The following is a 17,717-nucleotide window of genomic DNA, read 5'->3' on the forward strand; positions in this document are numbered from 1 at the left end:
TGGCCCTCACTCTTCAAAAGGTTGGGCCCCCCTGATCTAAAGGGAAGTTCTCTACATTAGTGAGCCTTTCTGTTGTACAATAACTTGGCTCCTACTTACTACCTTTACCATAGATTGTTGTCAGTTAAGGCTTGAACCAGGCAGTTACATCACCAGGAGTGAACTGAAAAATAGGAAAAAAACCTCTGCCAGGCTTCTGTTTTGGGTCATTTTTTTTTGTAACTATTGTTTCATTAAAGTAAACCTGACATGAGATAACTATGGGCACTTATGCAGCAAACCACTTCATAAAGACGATAGTTGTCTGGCTATAATGGTGACCCTCTGATTTCAGTCATTTTTGGATCACTGACCTGGAACAGGTGTGCAGATCAGGATAGTCTGAGAAAATTCATAAATCTAATCTGCAAGCTTGTTTTAGGCCAATGACTGACAGTCTTTCAATCACCATGACAGCCAGGCTGGTAGCATTGTAAGGAGAGGTCAGCAATGGCAACCTACATGTTTCTCTTAGGACAGATTTTAATGTGCTCACTGATACCATTGTCACATCACCAATGCTTTATTTAGACAGTCATTGTAGTATCACTCCATTCCTCCAGGCTTTATTTAAAGCAGTAGTAAACCACTGTCCTTTTTTTGTATTTTAACTGCTTGCCGACAGCCACACGCACTTATACGTCGTCAGAATGGCATTTCTGGGCAAAAGGACGTACCTGTACGTCCCCTTTAATGAAGCGGCTCCGTGAGCCCGACCGTGGGCACCACAGGCTCGATCGCTGCGTGGATACCTGCGATCGTCTCACGATGAGGAAGAACGGGGAGATGCTGATGTAAACAAGAATCTCCTTGCTCTGCCTAGTGACAATGACAGTGATCACATCTTCCTGTAATTGGAAGCGGTGATCACTGTCTTGTCACACACAGCCCATCCCCCCCTACAGTAAGAAGCACTCACTAGGTCACACTTAATTTTTTTCAAAATTATCGCTCTATTTTTGTTTATAGCGCAAAAAATTAAAACCGCAGAGGTGATCAAATGCCACAAAAATAAAGCTCTATTTGTGGGGAAAAAAGGACGTAAATTTTGTTTGATAGCCATGTTGCACAACCGTGCAATTGTCAGTTAAAGCGACGCAGTGCGGAATCGCAAAAAGTGGCCCAGTCTTTAACCAGACAAATGGTCCGGGGCTTAAGTGGTTAAACCTGCAAGGCAATGTCATAATGTGCTAGTATGCATCGCATTTTAACACATTGTATGAAACTTACCTTAGAACGAAGCCCTCTAGAGGGGTGCTGTCACCGCTGAAGGTGCTTCCATCTTCATCCGGTCTTCCTCCTGGGTTTGCGGAGTGGCTGTAGCCGCAATGACATCACTCCTGCGCATGCACGCAGAAGCCGCTGTTTACAGCACAAGACTCTAAAGGAACAGCACGGTATGTTCCTTTAGGGTGCATGCTCCGGTGATGTCTCCGACAGCATCTACAGTAAATGTTTCCTAAATGGTGCACATTTAGGAGATATTTACAGTACCAATAGTTAAGCCCTATTATAGGCTTATCTATTAGGTAAAATTCATGCATGGGAGTTTACTTTCACTTTAAAGGAGTTGGGAATAGAGAATTTTGCTACTGCCTGGTTGATTGAAACCTATAGGCAGTGGCGTCATTAGGGGGTGGCTACTGGGACCATAGCCCCAAATCTGGGGCCTATAGCCCAGAGTCTCTAGAGCAGGGTTCTGCAACCTGCAGCCTGCCACAGTTGAATGCGGGCACCCAGCCTGCGGACATTTTCGCCACTGTCCTCTTCATTGGACAGCAGCAAGCGGCCAGTATCACAGGGCTAGATGGGGACGGGAACTGCAGGAGTTAACTTTTTACATTAAATAGCAGGTGATTGGTTGCCGGGCGATCCTAGCAAGCAATCACCAGCCTGTTAATGTGAAAAGTTAACTTCAGTAGTTCCAGCCCTGTGATGTCGATCTCTGCTGCTCTTATTGGTGTACACCTGTGTAAGGTAAGAGATTTCTACCTACACAGTGTGCGTTTGTGGGTTGCAGGGGACAAAGGGCACAGTGTGGGGGGGGGGGGTGTATATATACACATACACACATGTATATTATATACATGTATATGCCCATCCAAGCGTATGACTTTCTTTAATTCGCTGCTATGGGCTCTAGTCCCAGATCTTTTGTAGACGTAGCAACGCCCCTGCCTATAGGCAGTACATCTAGCATGTTCATGGTTGTTACTAAATACAGGCTGGCACTGCTAAATGGGATTTTCTTTTAAAAGCATGTTTGTTGGTGCACAAGACACAGGTTGGAGTTGTACAAGAAGAGGAATGACATTATGGGTGAACATGCTGCAAAAGCTTAGCCTCAAACTAGTAACAGAGTTATTGTTGAGTTAACAGACAGATACTGATGTTGCTAAATTTGGTCTGGGAATCTAGGCATCTGTATACTTTCCCAGATAGCAAGCTATTGTGCTGCAAGTTTGAAAATTATTTTCCAAGCTATTGCTAGACTTGCCAGGCTTCACAAGTTTGTTGCACAAGTCCGCATTGCATGACTTCAGATCAAATTTCTTTGCAAACATTCTGCAAGTCTGCTGCAAGTTCGGGTTCAGTTATGTTGCGCAATAATCATCCCACCACAGGGGTCACTGTGACTTGCTGTAGACTCACCACTGCAACTTTGCTCTTGCTAGAGACTTGCCACGCACATTTGCTTCAAATTGGAAAAGTTTCCACTTGTGGCATGCCTAAGAGGCATGGAGGAGCTCAGCTATGAGGAAAGATTAGAGGAACTGAATTTATTCTGTCTTGAGAAGAGGAGATTAAGGGGGCATATGATCAACATGTACAAATACATAAGGGGTCTATATAGTGAACTTGGTGTTGAGTTATTCACTTTTAGGTCATCACAGAGGACAAGGGGGCACTCTCTACGTCTAGAGGAAAATAGATTTAATCTCCAAATACGAAAATGTGGCATATACTCTGCCTAGAGGTGGTTCTGGCCAGCTCAGTAGATTGCTTTAAAAAAGGCCTGGATTCTTTCCTAGACGTATATAATATAACTGGATATAGGTAAAGTTGATTCAGGGAATATTCTCTCGGGGGATCAGGAAGGAAATTTTTCCCCTGATGTAGAAAATTGGATAATGCTTTGCTGGGTTTTTTTTTGTCCTTCCTCTGGTTCAACTGTTGGTATAGGATTGTGTATATGGGATTGTAGGCTTGTTTTTTTTTTTTTAATGGTTGAACTAGATGGACTTGTATCTTTTTTCCACCTGACTAACTATGTTGTGCATCAAGTGCTCTGACAACTTGCCAGTTAAAATGTGCATCGAGGTAACAGACTTATAATTCAACACTGCCACAAATATTTGGCAAGTTATCCTTGCTATCTGGGTTGGGCAGAAAATGGTTGATGTGGGGGTGTCAGCTACAGAATGTTTTCTAATTGGCTGATGGAAAACTGCTGTAAATAATATATATTTTTTCTTTGTTCATTTGTATTACAGGTATACAAGGCTGTGGGATGAAAGTATTCCAAATCCAAACAAGAGTGCCATCATTAAAGGTTTACAGGAGACTAAGGCAAGTATTGTAATTGGTGATAGTATAAGCACATCATTTGTTGTTAATGAATTTGTAGGGTAATCATTAATTGAGGTCAATCAAGGTCTCAGGAAAACCACTCAATCTCTAGATTAAAGGGGTTGTAAAGCTTTGTGTTTTTTCACCTTAATGCATCCTATGCATTAAGGTGAAAAAACACCTTGCACTCTCGGGCCCCCCGCTATAGCCGCCAGTGTATCACACGGGAGCGTGCCTGCAAGCTAACCCCTTGGGAGAGCTCTTCCCAGAAGGGGGTTAGCTCTTACGGGGAGGAGCCGAGACAGCCACTGAGGGACCCCAGAAGACCAGGATCGGGGCCACTCTGTGCAAAACAAACTGCACAGTGGAGGTAAGTATGGTATGTTTGTTATTTTTTTTAAAAATGAACCCTTACAACCCCTTTAAGTTCAGTCATTCTCTGGATTCCTGCTAAGTTCAATTGCTTTTGAGAATATGCACAGAGTATGAATGGTAGCCTGTGTATTAGGTGCCACTGTAAGTAGTGGTCAAAATAGATGTTAAAAAAAAAGAATAGATTCCTTGATCCACACAAGCGAGGTGGATAGAGGAATCATTTCTGTTGCAGCAGGGGCCCCTCTGTCAGATTACAATGATCAGTGCTGCAGCCAATTATCTGTAGCCTCTGAACAAATGTTTTCCAACAGTCTGTTCAACAAAAGTTAATTATTAGTTGATCCATCTATGGTCAGCTTAAAGTGGCTGTAAAGGTAGAAGATTTTTTTATCTTAAAAGAGATGTTTTTTTTTTTTGTTTTTGTTTTTTAGGACTCATACTTGCCTAGGTGGATGCAGCATGGGTCCGATGCTGCATCTGTCCCCTGGCACCTCTACACTGAGAACCGAGCGATTGAACACAGACGATCACTTGGTTCTCACAGCTCCGTGAGCAGAGAGCTGTAGACTGTCAGTCACTGCTGTCTGCTCTGCCCCCTCCTCGCTCACTGGAGTGCTGGGCTGTGGAGGGGGCAGCCGGCTCAGCCTCTCAGCGGCTGGCTGAGAGGCTTAGCTGGGTGTTAGTCCAGGGATCTGGCAGATCCCAACTCTGTGGTTGTGATGACGCAGAACCTGGACTGACTTCTGTGACATCAGCAGAGAGCAGACTTCAGCCCGCTATCTGCTGAAAAGGGGTCACAAGAGTGCAAAACAAACTGCACTCCTGTGATCCACAGGTGAAATACTGCCAAACAAGTTTTGGCTGTACTTCTCATTTAATACATTCTATCCTTTAAGATAAAAAAACTTTTGTGTGTAGTAGCCCCCTAATACTTACCTGAGGTCCATCTAGATCAAACAATGTTGCAAGAGAGACTGTCTGGGACTCCCCTACTCATTGGCTGAGACAGAAGCGCTGTGCCATTGGCTCCTGCTGCTGTCAGCCAATTTAGTGAGCCAATGAGGAGATAAAGGGGCAGGGCCAGGCTGCAATTTCATGTTTGAATGGACATAGGGAGCTGCTTCTAGGGTTGGGTGCCCCCATAGCAAGCTGCTTTCTATGGGGGCACTCAACAGGAGGGAGGGGCCAGAAGTACCAAAGAGGGGCCCGAGAAAAGGAGGTTCTGGGATGCTCTGTGCAAAACCACAGAGCAGGTAAGTATAACATGTGTGTTACTGTACTTTGAAAAAAATTGACTTCAGTATCACTTTAAGTTTTACATTTCACCTAGTCAGTGATGCTAAATGTTTTAAAGCTATTTAACAACTTCAATACAGGGCACTTTCATCTTCTTTCTGCCCAGTCCAATTTTTAGCTGTCGCACTTTGAATGACAATTGCACGGTCATGCAACACTGTATCCAAACACATTTTTTATAAGATATGCAGCACTGTTGGGCACTGATAGGTGGCACTGATGGGCACTCATAGGTAGCACTGATGGGCACTCATAGTTGGCACTGATAGGTACTCATAGGTGGCACTGATAGGTGACACTGATGGGCACTTATAGGCGGCACTGATGCACACTGATGGGTGGCACTGATAGATGGCACTGATAGGCAACACTGATCAGGAGGCACTTTCAGGAATTACTGATGGGCCCAGAGTGCCATCCCTAATGGGCACTGATTGGCAGCCCTGGTGGGCTCTAGTGGACATACTTGGTGGTCTGCAGTGGGCATCCTCAATGGGTCTGCACTGATAAATGCGCTGATTATTAGCGCAATTCCCCCCACCCCATCTGAAAAAACAGCCGATGGGCTCTCCTCTACTCATGCCTGTCAGTGCGAGCAGAGGAAAAGCTGATTGGACACAGCTGATTACATGGTAAAGAGCCTACGTCATAGGCTCCTTACCTAGACTGACACACCACACTATAGACCAGGGATAAGCAATTAGCGGACCTCCAGATGTTGCCAAACTACAAGTCCCATCATGCCTCTGCCTCTAGGTGTCATGCTTGATGCTGTCAGAGTCTCGCTATGCCTCATGGGACTTGTAGTTTGGCAACAGCTGGAGGTCCGCTAATTGCATATCCTTGCTATAGACTGACACACCAGACTACCGCCTGACACACCAGACTTTCCGGCTGTCATTCTGCTATTTGGCCGGCGGTAAGTGGTTTAATCAGCATAGAAGTCTAAGCTTTATTCCTCTTTTAGTAGTTTTCATTTCAATGAAATTAAATAAATGCACAAAGTAAAGCACCCTCCAAATGAGCTTGCATGTCAGGCAAATGGACTTGGGGTAGAGCATTCAAGAGGATGGGAGAGGCTCTGGAGAAGTCCTGAAGGCGAGCATGGGATGAGGTGGCAAGGGAGTTAGAGAGCAGGAGGTCTTGGGAGGAGCAAAGAGAACAATTAGGTTGGTATTTTGAGACTAGGTTAGTAATAACATATGCATGTAGCTCATCTGTAGCGATGTGAGTGGCCGGAGCCGCGATGACGTCAGTCCTGCGCATGCGTGTGGAAGCCACCATTCACGGCACAGGGCTCGGAAGGAACGGCACCCGTGGCCGTTCCTTCAGAGCGCATGCGCCAGTGATGTCACTGGCTGTATGTAATGTAAATATCTCCTAAACGGCACAGGTTTAGGAGATATTTACGCTACCTATAGGTAAGCCTTAGCAGAGGAAGTTCACTTCCACTTTAAAGTTTTAATATTCATCTAACAAACCCCAATCCACCAAATTCATAGCAATTTAGTTTGCTTACCTCTGCCTGCCTGAAGGACAAAAAGAAGATTCTAGGTTGCTGGCTTGCTTCAACTGTATATAATAATAATGAATGATAATAATAATAAATAAATAATACTTAAATAAATAATAATTAAACAATCATAATTAAGTACATAAATAAATACAAATCTAAAAAGCTGACCTTTTCAATGATTACTTTGGTAGATTCACAGCTATTATTCTCAGCTACATAAACTGGTATTAGATTTAGATACAAAAAGAGAGAAAGTACCGTATTCTTTTTTTTTTTGTAATCACTTCTGAGCAACAGGCCTTATTATAATCCTTCAGATATCAGCATGGCTGGGACTCTTGTAAGATATGAAGTAGATTTAATAAATGTCCAAATGAAAAATACATTTGACGTGGCTCATTTTATTTTAGAAACCCATTGCATGTCATGAACAGAATGGATCGTGTTTGCCTTATGAAGAACATCTGTACGTCGAGCCTTACAACAACATAATGATGTAAGTATAGCTGTATATTCAAGCTGGGAGTGCTCAGTCTGGTGTTTTCCCCTTATCTATATGCATTTTTAAGTATATCTAAAAGCAAAACTTGATTTTTTTTTTTTTAGTTTAGGATAGAGTGGAAGGGGATTAAACACACCTGTCAAGTTTCTATTACTGTCGGCATCCCCTTTAGACTGGGTTCACACTCGTGAATTAGAAGCGGGATTTCCCCGCATCCAATTTGCATGTCAGGAGAGTGTGATCGGCTTTCAATGGAGCCAGTTCACAACGCTCTGGGGCGGCCGCGGTCTGCAATGGAAAATGATCCAGTGTGTCTTTGGCTCAGTTTCAGATGTGAATTAAGGCAGTACAGGGACACACTGGACCTCCTGCTGTGAGCTGAGGCCACAGCAAGTGTGTACCTAAGCTTAGATTGACCCTCTCTATTTATTATTTTTACTGTTTACCAAAAGTGAAAGAAAACCCCAAATTTTGGGTTGTAACTAGAACAGCAATAGAGGGGATATCTTCCATTTGGGTCACTAACTCTGGTGACCCTGGTGACAGCCGGGGATTCACCTCACTTTGGAGGAAATTTCCTCTCATTTTCTGTTTTGTCTATGGGGCAGGAAGTAAAGGGAAATCTCGCCAATGGGAAAAAGTTGGATACAACTTTGGTTACTGCTGCTGGTTAGATTTTCTTAAGGCTACAATTACAGTAGGTGTCCTATTGTAAGGACACAAAGAAGGGGTAAAAAGGGTCATCCCTGGTGTGTACCATTTTGGATACAGGATTTTGGAGATGGGGAACAATTTCCTACAACTCTTGTGGAAGATTGAGAGTAAAGGGCCAAGATTATTTTAAGGCTGTGTATGAAAAAAAAAAAAAAAACAGCTGACCCTGTCAAATGCTTGTAGTTAGTAGACACATAGTGGTCTTGGAGGTCTGAGCATGATGCATTCCAACAGAAGCCCAACTAAGTCCTGATTTACTGTATAAGGTTTGGGAGAAGGGGTGGTGAATGATTGGTGATAATCTTGGAATACAGTTTAAAATCTACACCAGTCAGAGAGATAGGCTGAGAAGTGGCAGAAAGAGTATAATCTTTATCAGGGAGATAAATAATTAGGATAATTAGGGAGATATAGGCACATAGATTATAATCTTTCTCAGAGAGTTAAAGAACTAGGATAATTAGGGAGATATGGATACCTGGGCTTAAAGGGGTTGTAAAGGAAAAAAAATGTTTTGCCTAAATAGCTTCATTTACCTTGGTGCAGTCCTCCTTCACTTACCTCATCCTTCCATTTTGCTTTTAACCACTTAAGACCCGGACCAAAATGCAGCTAAAGGACCTTGCCCCTTTTTGAGATTCGGCACTGCGTCGTTTTAACTGACAATTGCACGGTCGTGCGACGTGGCTCCCAAACAAAATTGGCGTCCTTTTTTTCCCACAAATAGTGATTTCTTTTGGAGGTATTTGATCACCTCTGCGGATTTTATTTGTTGCGCTATAAATAAAAATAGAGCGACAATTTTGAAAAAAATGCAATATTTTTTACTTTTTGCTATAATAAATAGCCCCCAAAAATATATATAAAAAAAATGTGTTCCTCAGTTTAGGCCGATACGTAGTATTCTACCTATTTTTGGTAAAAAAAAATCGCAATAAGCGTTTATCGGTTGGTTTGCGCAAAATTTATAGCGTTTACAAAATAGGGGATAGTTTTATTGCATTTTTATAATTTTTTTTTTTTTTTTACTACGAATGGCGGCGATCGGCGATTTTTTTCGTGACTGCGACATTATGGGGGACACTTTCGGACAATTGTGACACATTTTTGGGACCATTGTCATTTTCACAGCAAAAAATGTATTTAAAATGCATTGTTTATTGTGAAAATTACAATTGCAGTTTGGGAGTTAACCACAGGGGGCGCTGATGGGGTTATGTGTGACCTGAAGTGTGTTTACAACTGTAGGGGGGTGTGGCTGTAGGTGTGATGTCATCGATTGTGTCCCCCTATAAAAGGGATGACACGATCGATGCTGCCGCCACAGTGAAGAACGGGGAAGCCGTGTTTACACACGGCTCTCCCCATTCTTCAGCTCCGGGGACTGATTGCGGGACTCCAGCGGCGATTGGGTCCGCGAGTCCCACGGCTGGGTACTAGTACAGGATGTACCTGTACGTGGATGTGCCCAGCCGTGCCATTCTGCCGACATATATGTGTGCTCACCCCCTCCCCCTCAAGATGCTTTCTCCACACCAGGGAGAAAGCCTCGTATTACTGTGTGGAGTTACAGACAGAAGAACAGGAAGTGAGCATTTCTCAGAAGAAATAAGGACATTTAAAAGCAAAATCTAAGGATGAGGTGAGTGAAGGAGGACTGCACTAAGGTAAAGGAAGCCATTTAGGGGGAAAAAAATCCTTTACAACCCCTTTAAGAAGGGACATTCAGAGAAATAGAATTGAGTGTGAATGTGTTTCAAGGGATCCTAATCGAGTTCCAGACTTTTGCCGAAGGTATAGTTGTGCTTGCAGCAAGTAACTCTTAGGTCTGCAATCATTTCTGCAAGAAGGGCTCAGCAACATAGGCAGCAATGTTGTGTTCATGATCTAGGAGAGCTCTGTGTGGTGGTAGGGGAGGTTATAAAGGTCTGCAAAATAGTCACTGAAAGTACAGGGGATTTGGCATAGGATTCGTATTGACACCATGTTTTAATTGTCAGAATGTACATCTGATGACCCCTGGGGAGAAGAGCCCAAACCAGACACCTGTCAAATTTATTACCCAGAAAAATACCCAGAAAAAAATGCACTCGTGTATCAACTCAAAATAATTTCCCAACCCCCTGTCACTCGATCGAATAAACGCTTTGCTCGCCCGTCGCCCATCAGGACGCCTGCCAGTCCACACTTACTCTATCCAAGCCACGTCTTTGGTGGCTTCCCCTGCATCTTTTCCTGAGTCCCCGTGTTGGCTTCTCCTCCTGGCCAATTGGGTCTTAGGACTCCCCGCCAATCAGGTCTCAAAACCCAATTCCCGATTGACCTGGAGGAGAAACAGGAAGACATTAGCGAATATCAATCATGTGTTTTAAAAAAAAAAAAAATTGAAATCCATGCGTCCAGTGCCCTGCATGGAGATTAGGGGCCGGGCTCATGGATTGGGGGGCGGCGCCCTTTCGCCCCTTTATCAGTGGCCGTCACTGTGTGTAATACAGATTACAAAGAGCAGCCACTTTACAATGAGATATTTATCACAGTAAGTCTAAAGTTCTTCTGATGCCTCGTACACACAATCGTTTTTTCCTGGTGGTCAAAAGTCCACCTTTCTCATAAAAAAAAAAAAAAGTCTGCCCAGAAAAAAAAAAAAAAAAGTCCGCCCGGGAAAACTGAGAACCTGCTCGGTTGCTTTTCCCCGTGTACACACGGCCGGTTTTCCTGACATGAAAACTGCCATGACAGCTTTGGTCGGGAAAACCAGACGTGTGTATGCTCCCTCGCAGTGTTTCCCATAGGAAAACTGCCGAGCAAAAAAATGCAGAGAAATCCGGCGGGAAAAAAAAGAGAACAAGTTCTATTTTTTTTGCTCGTAGTTTGCCTGTCGGGAAAACTGCTATGGAGCATAAACACGGCCGGTTTTCCCGACCAAATGCAAACATGGCAGTTTTCCCATCAGGAAAACCGATCGTGTGTACGAGGCATTAGGTGCGCATTAGAGATGGGCAAACAGTTTGAGTCTAGCATAAGTTCGGCCTGAACTACGCATGTTTGCCCTTTCGGCGAACATCCAAATTTGCGGGTAGCTCGTGGGATGTTCACCTGCCAAGCACCCCACAATGCACTGCGTGCTCCACAGTGCATTCTAGGGCCCTAATTGGATGAAGCCTAGCAGTGTCAGAGTCCTGATTATGACGATTACTTTCTCCAATCATGGCTCAGTACTCATAGGCCTCGTACACACGATAGGTTAACCAGAGGAAAACAGTCTGAAGGACCGTTTTCATCGGTCCAAACCGATCGTGTGTAGGCCCCATAGGTTATTTTTTTTTTTTTTTAATTCTTTATTTATAAACAGGGAAAAAAGGGGGTCCATGGGGACCACTGCGTCATTACAAACATCAGTACGGTAAATGGGATAAACATCAAGGTACACAGTACAGATGTAACCATAGGTTATTTAAATGTCAACTTGCTTTAACATTTCAAAAAAGGTCAAAACCGATCGTTAGTACGCACAACCCTCGGTTAAAACTCCACGTATGCTCAGAATCAAGTCGACGCATGCTTGGAAGCATTGAACTTCGTTTTTTTCAGCACGTCGTTGTGTTTTACGTCACCGCGTTCTGACACGACCGTTTTTTTAACTGATGGTGTGTACGCACGACGGACCATCAGTCAGCTTCATAGGTTAACCTATCGTGTGTACGAGGCTTTAGTCCCACCCCACACTATAAAACTAAGCTAACTTCCCATAGTCATCTCTTATAGTGTGTTGGAGTGGAGATAGAGCAGGGCTTGTTTTGCTAGTTAGTGTATTCACTTGTGACTCTTGTACAGAGTGTTATGCCGCGTACACGCGATCATTTTTCGGCATTAAAAATACATTGTTTTTCAGCATGTCGAAAGAACGACGTTTTCCCAACTTCATCATTAAAACGATGTTGCCTACACACCATCGTTTTTAAAAAATGATCTAGCAAAGCGCGGTGACGCACAACACGTACGACGGCACTATAAAGGGGAAGTTCCATTCGCCTTTGGGCTGCTTTAGCTGATTCCGTGTTAGTAAAAGATGATTTGCGCTTTTCTGTCTGTTACAGCGTGATGAATGTGCTTACTCCATTATGAACGGTAGTTTTACCAGAACGAGCGCTCCTATCTCATAACTTGCTTCTGAGCATGCGCAGGTTTTTTTACGTCGTTTTAGCCCACGCACGATCATTTTTTACAACCCGAAAAACGACATCGCTTAAAACTACGTTAAAAAATGCAGCATGTTCGATTTTTTTTTTGTCGTTTTTCAGAACCTGAAAAATGATGTGAAGCCCACACACGATCATTTTAAATGACGTTTTTGAAAAACAACGTTTTTTTCATGCTGAAAAATGATCGTGTGTATGCAGCATCAGTGTATTGTTAGTATAGTGTGTGAGAATAGTGTGTCAGTGTAGTGTGTTAGTGTAGTTCAGTGTTTACTACAGCTCTACAAAACATTTGAATGAGTGTAGAGTATTAGTTTAGTGTTAGGCCCCATACACACGGGAGGATTTATCCGCGTATACGGTCCAGCGGACCGTTTCCGCGGATAAATCCTCTCGAGGATTTCAGCAGATTTCTCTGCGATGGAGTGTACTCACCATCGCATTGAAATCCGCGCCGAAATCCTCTGGCGATGACGTGTCGCGCCGTCGCCGCAATTATGACGCGGCGACGTGCGCGACGCTGTCATATAAGGAATTCCACGCATGCGTCGAATCATTACGACGCATGCGGGGGATCCCTTCGGACGGATGGATCCGGTGAGTCTGTACAGACCAGCGGATCCATCTGTTGGGATGGACTCCAGCAGATGGATATGTTCTGCATGTCAGCAAATATCCGATCTGCTGGAATCCATCCCAGGGGAGATATATCCGCGGAAAAAGATCCGCTGGCGTGTACACACCATAGGATCTATCTGCTGAAACCCATTTGCTGGGATTTATCTGCGGATGGATTCTATGGTGTGTACAGGGCCTCAGTATAGTGTGTGAGAATAGTGTGTCAGTGTAGTATGTTAGTGTAGAGCAGTGTTCAACACAGAATTCCATCTAATGCTGTTTACAATGCTGTATACACTTTTTTATGTGAATCTTTTTTCTGTCGCCTGCCTGCTCCCTCTTTTTTTTAATTATCAGCCGTAGTTTTTTTACATTTTTGTCAGCATTAGTCCTCAATTTAAAGTGAATCAAACACCACTTTTCATTAAATAAAGTGCATCCAATTACACATATCTATAAAATTTAGGTAATAAGCCCCCTTTATCAATGAGAGGCCAACAAAGAGAGGCAGATGTTCCCATCCCACTATAAGGGGGCCAGCAACGTCTATGTCCATAGTCAAAGGTGGATGTGGCCCGTCCTCAGGCAGGGCACCTTTGTCTCTGTTTAGTGATGTTGCCCGTGCTATCCAGCCACAGCATGTTCAGCCCATCTTCCTCATCTGTTAGGCAGAACTGATGATGAGGTACTGACAGCCTTTACTGATGAGCACTGATTGGCATCTGTGAAGAGCCCTGATTGGCACTTTGATGAGCCCTGACTGGCACTTTGGTGGGCACTGACTGGCAGCTAATAGGCAGTGATTGGCAGATGTGATGGGCACCTCTGATGGGGGCTGAGCTGATAATCAATGCACTGATTATCAGCGCAGACCACCCCCCCCCCTGACAACCGATCAGCTCTTCCTGTCAGCGTGAACCGAGGAAAGCCATTTACCAGCGCTTCCTGGTCACATGCTGTAATCAGCTGTGCCTCTGTCAGAGGCTCTTTACCTAGACGGAGTTGCGGTGTGTCAGAGTGACACACCACACCACAGATCGCCACGCTGCGCACCCCCGCAGGCATACAATCGCGGCTTATCCTGCTGAACGTTATACGACATCCAGTCAGAAAATGCAACCACCGCCCGTCCGTCATTCTGCTATAGGACGGGCGGGAAAATTAGCAACTGTTGGGACAATTAAATATTTGGTCAGGACTCTAATGTACAACATAATGTATGGAGTGCAGGGGTCAGGAGCAAGTAACATAAAAAAAATGATGTATAGAGTGCAGAAGTCAGCACATTAGAGTTCCCTTTTACATCAGAATCCACAGACTTCATCCTTACACAAGTGTTTCTAGAGTTCCCCTTCACATTAGAGTCCAGCGTCCATCAGGGTCAACAGGGTTCTCCCTTACATCAGAGTCTGCAACTCTGATTTAAAGGGGAACATTGTTGACTTTGATGTAAAGGAGAACTCTGTGGATTCGGATGTACAGGAGAACTCTGAGTTACCACTTTGGTCCCTGGTTTGCCTTTATATCAGAGTCCCCAGATTTTTCCTTTACATCAGACTCCACAAAGTTCTCTTACACAAGAGTCCACAGAGTTCCCCCTTATATCAGAGTTTACAGGATTCCCCCTTAAAGTGCAAGGGAGAACTCTGCAGACCCTGATGTAAAGGGGAACACTGATGTAAAGTGGAACTCTACAGACTATGATGTAAGGGGAAATGCTGTGGACTCTGGTGTAAAGGGGAACTATGATGTAAGGTAGTCTCTGGTCACCCAAGCCCCCTTACATCAGAGTCTGCAGTGTTTCCCCCTACATCATGATCTGTTTGGGTTCAACTTTACATCATGTTCCAGTGTTCCTCTTTACATCAGAATTACCACTTACATCAGGGTCTGCAGCATTCCCTTTACATCAAAGTTCCACTTTACATCAGGGTCTGAAGACATCTCCCTTGCACTGTAAGGGGGAATCCTACAGACTCTGATGTGAAGAAACTGAGGACTCTGTTTTAGGGAAAGTCTTGGGAACTCTGATGTGGGTGGACTCTGGTGACCACAGTCCACAGACCACCTTCCGCAGAGTGAATACACTTAAGTAATGGGAGTATACTGATATTAGAGAGAACCTTAATATCGGTGTCGCCCTTACCTTTGTGTCCTTAGTGTATTCATTAAGACCCCTTACATCAGTGACGCCCCCCCCCCCCCCCAGAGGTCACTGTGTGACGTGGTTGGAGGTGCTGTCACTAATGTTCTCCGTAATGCTCACTTAGGTGCACTGTGCAGGGCAGGCTCAGTCAGACAGTACTCAGGCTCAGCAACACCTCTGGTTTGACCGTCTTCTATTCTCCAGTGACAGTCTTCCCATCCTGGCGGCACTCCTGATTTTGGCTCCCCCATCAGTCCTATTTCTATAATTCGTAAAAGATGTCAAGTGGCATCATGACGTCACTGCATGCCCGGACCTGGCCAGCTTTGAAACTACGCATGCGTTGGTTGAAGGAAGAGAATGTCTCTCTTAAGTATCATGGAGGTCTCTTAGCCTGTAAACCACAAAACTGTGGAGCAAACACAACATTTTTCTTTTACTTTTGTTTTGCTTGGGGTCCCCCTTGACAACCAAATCAAGGTTATGGGTATTCAAGGATATTAGAGACTTCAAGAATTTGTATCCGATATGTATTTTAGCATGAACCCTATTAGCCAGATTCAGGTAGGGTTACGCCGGCGTATCAGTAGATAAGCCGGCATAACTCTGAATCTAAGCCGTTGTAAGTTTAAGTGTATGCTCAAACTGCGCCGTCGTATCTTAGGGTGCAATATTTACGCTGGCCGATAGGTGGCGCTTCCATTGAGTTTGGCGTAGAATATGTAAATGCCTAGATACGCCGATTCACGAACGTACGTGCGCCCGTCGCAGTAAAGATACGCTGTTTACGTAAGGCATTTTCCAGCGTAAAGTTATTCCAACAAATAGCTGGCCTAGTCAATGTTAAAGTGGAGTTCCACCCATTTTTTTATGTTTGCCTGTGCTGCATGCCCTAATCTCATAGTGTTCAGAATGGACAATTTTTATTTATTTTGTTGCTTGTAAATACCTTTATTTTGTAGTCCTTCATTACTTCCTCCTCCTTATTAGCCTAGGCTATTAAGTCACAAGGCTATTCGCAAGGGTTTCTGGGATAGGCATCATGTATCCCAGTAGTCCTTGCAAATAGCCTATTTGCATAGAGAAGGGGCGGCAACTTCCTCTGACACTCCCGTTGCTATGGAAACCTGACTGAAACCTATTACATCACTTGTGCAGCACTGAGCGAGATCTGCAAGGCTGAAATCCAGGAAGTCATACAGTCTGGCTTCATGATGCCCACACTTAAGATGGCCACGGCCTATTTCTAGATTATAAACTAACTAAATGCTCTAACAACAACCTAACAAAACGGACCTTAGTTTACAGACTAACTTTACTAGACTACATTAAGCTTGTGTATTACAGGGGTATTTATATTTAAAAAGTGAAATTGTGGGTGGAACTCCCCTTTAAGTATGACAGTTTGACATTTTTACGTTGTTTGCGTAAGTCGTCCGTGAATGGGGCTGGACGTAATTTACGTTCACGTCGAAATCAATACGTCCTTGCGGCGTACTTTGGAGCAATGCACACTGGGATATGTACACGGACGGCGCATGCGCCGTTCGTAAAAAACGTCAATCACGTCGGGTCACCCATCATTAACATAAAACACGCCCCCCCATCCTCATTTGAATTAGGCCCGCTTACGCCGGCCCCATTTACGATACGCCGCCGTAAGTTAGGAGGCAAGTGCTTTGTGAATACAGTACTTGCCTCTCTGACTTAAGGCGGCGTAGCGTAAATACGATACGCTACGCCGCCTTAAAGATGCGGCGCCCTACATGAATCTAGCTATATGTCTTTTTTCATGGTTTCCCCCTCTAACAACTAAGATAAGGGTTGGGCAGAGATAAATGGAAACCCTTGATAATTTGTTTACAGAACAAAATAAAGCATCCAAAAACTGTCATTGTGCATTCTTTCTTTGTAATTGTCAGTTTTGCTTTAGTTTCAGTTTAGACATTATTAAAATTTTTACATGTTACATGATTCAATATCAATGTTAGAGATACAGTATCCTCCACCTGCATGCTTGTCTTTTTTTTCTCTTTGATTAGGGGGACATCTTCAGCTTCAAAAGGGTTTCCGTATTATTACAATAATGAAGAGCACATCAGTAAACTAAATAGCGAACTGGTTCCTCAGGAAGATAGTCAATGTTTTATCCTTGGTGACCATATTACAGAAGACTATCCAACAGCATCTATTGTTGATGGGTATAAGCCTTTTACAGACTTGGAGAGTGAACAAGAAAGCAAAGACATAAATGATTCACAGTTCATGTTTTCAGCCTTTGATGGACCATATTTGTTCTCTGAAAGTAACTTATGACAATAGCTTTTCAAATTTCTGTTATCATCATAAAGTTAATGGATTTTCCATGTTCTAAATTGTAAATAAACTTTGGGAAACATTTAATGAGAAATTTGAAAAATGGTAATTAAATAGAAGTGGTTATGGTTACAAATTCATTATTTGATCAGCCGTTGGAGACTGAAGAGGCACGGTGTATTTAACTGTTCAGGTATGATTAAGGCTGCATTCACACCTAGGCGTAGGCAATAGCGTCGTTTTCCGGCGTTTTTTTTAGGCGTTTTTTTCGCGCGTATTCATGCTAATATGCGCGTTTGCATACAGCGTTGTCCGACGTTTTTGTACTTAGACGTTTTTTTTTTAGCCAATAGGAAAAACTATCATCTTTTCATCACTTGTTGCTATGTTGGTAGATTTTTTTAATCTTCTGCATGGGCGACAAGT

At 43.7% G+C, this 17,717-nt stretch overlaps 1 protein-coding gene across 4 annotated transcripts in view; it reads left to right on the forward strand.

Moving 5' to 3' along the window:
* Positions 1-17,385, forward strand: part of LOC120933261 (cytokine receptor common subunit beta-like) — a 139,700-nt gene extending 122,315 nt beyond the window's left edge. For all 4 annotated transcript variants that reach the window (XM_040346378.1, XM_040346381.1, XM_040346380.1 and 1 more), the window contains 3 exons: positions 3,534-3,609; positions 7,207-7,292; positions 17,018-17,385. In XM_040346378.1, coding sequence (XP_040202312.1) covers positions 3,534-3,609; positions 7,207-7,292; positions 17,018-17,291 — 436 coding nt within the window. In that variant the 3' untranslated portion in view covers positions 17,292-17,385. The remainder of the gene's footprint in view (positions 1-3,533; positions 3,610-7,206; positions 7,293-17,017) is intronic.
* The last annotated feature ends 332 nt before the right edge of the window (positions 17,386-17,717 follow it).

This window comes from Rana temporaria, chromosome 3 (assembly GCF_905171775.1).
Source record: "Rana temporaria chromosome 3, aRanTem1.1, whole genome shotgun sequence".
Classification (NCBI taxonomy): domain Eukaryota; kingdom Metazoa; phylum Chordata; class Amphibia; order Anura; family Ranidae; genus Rana; species Rana temporaria.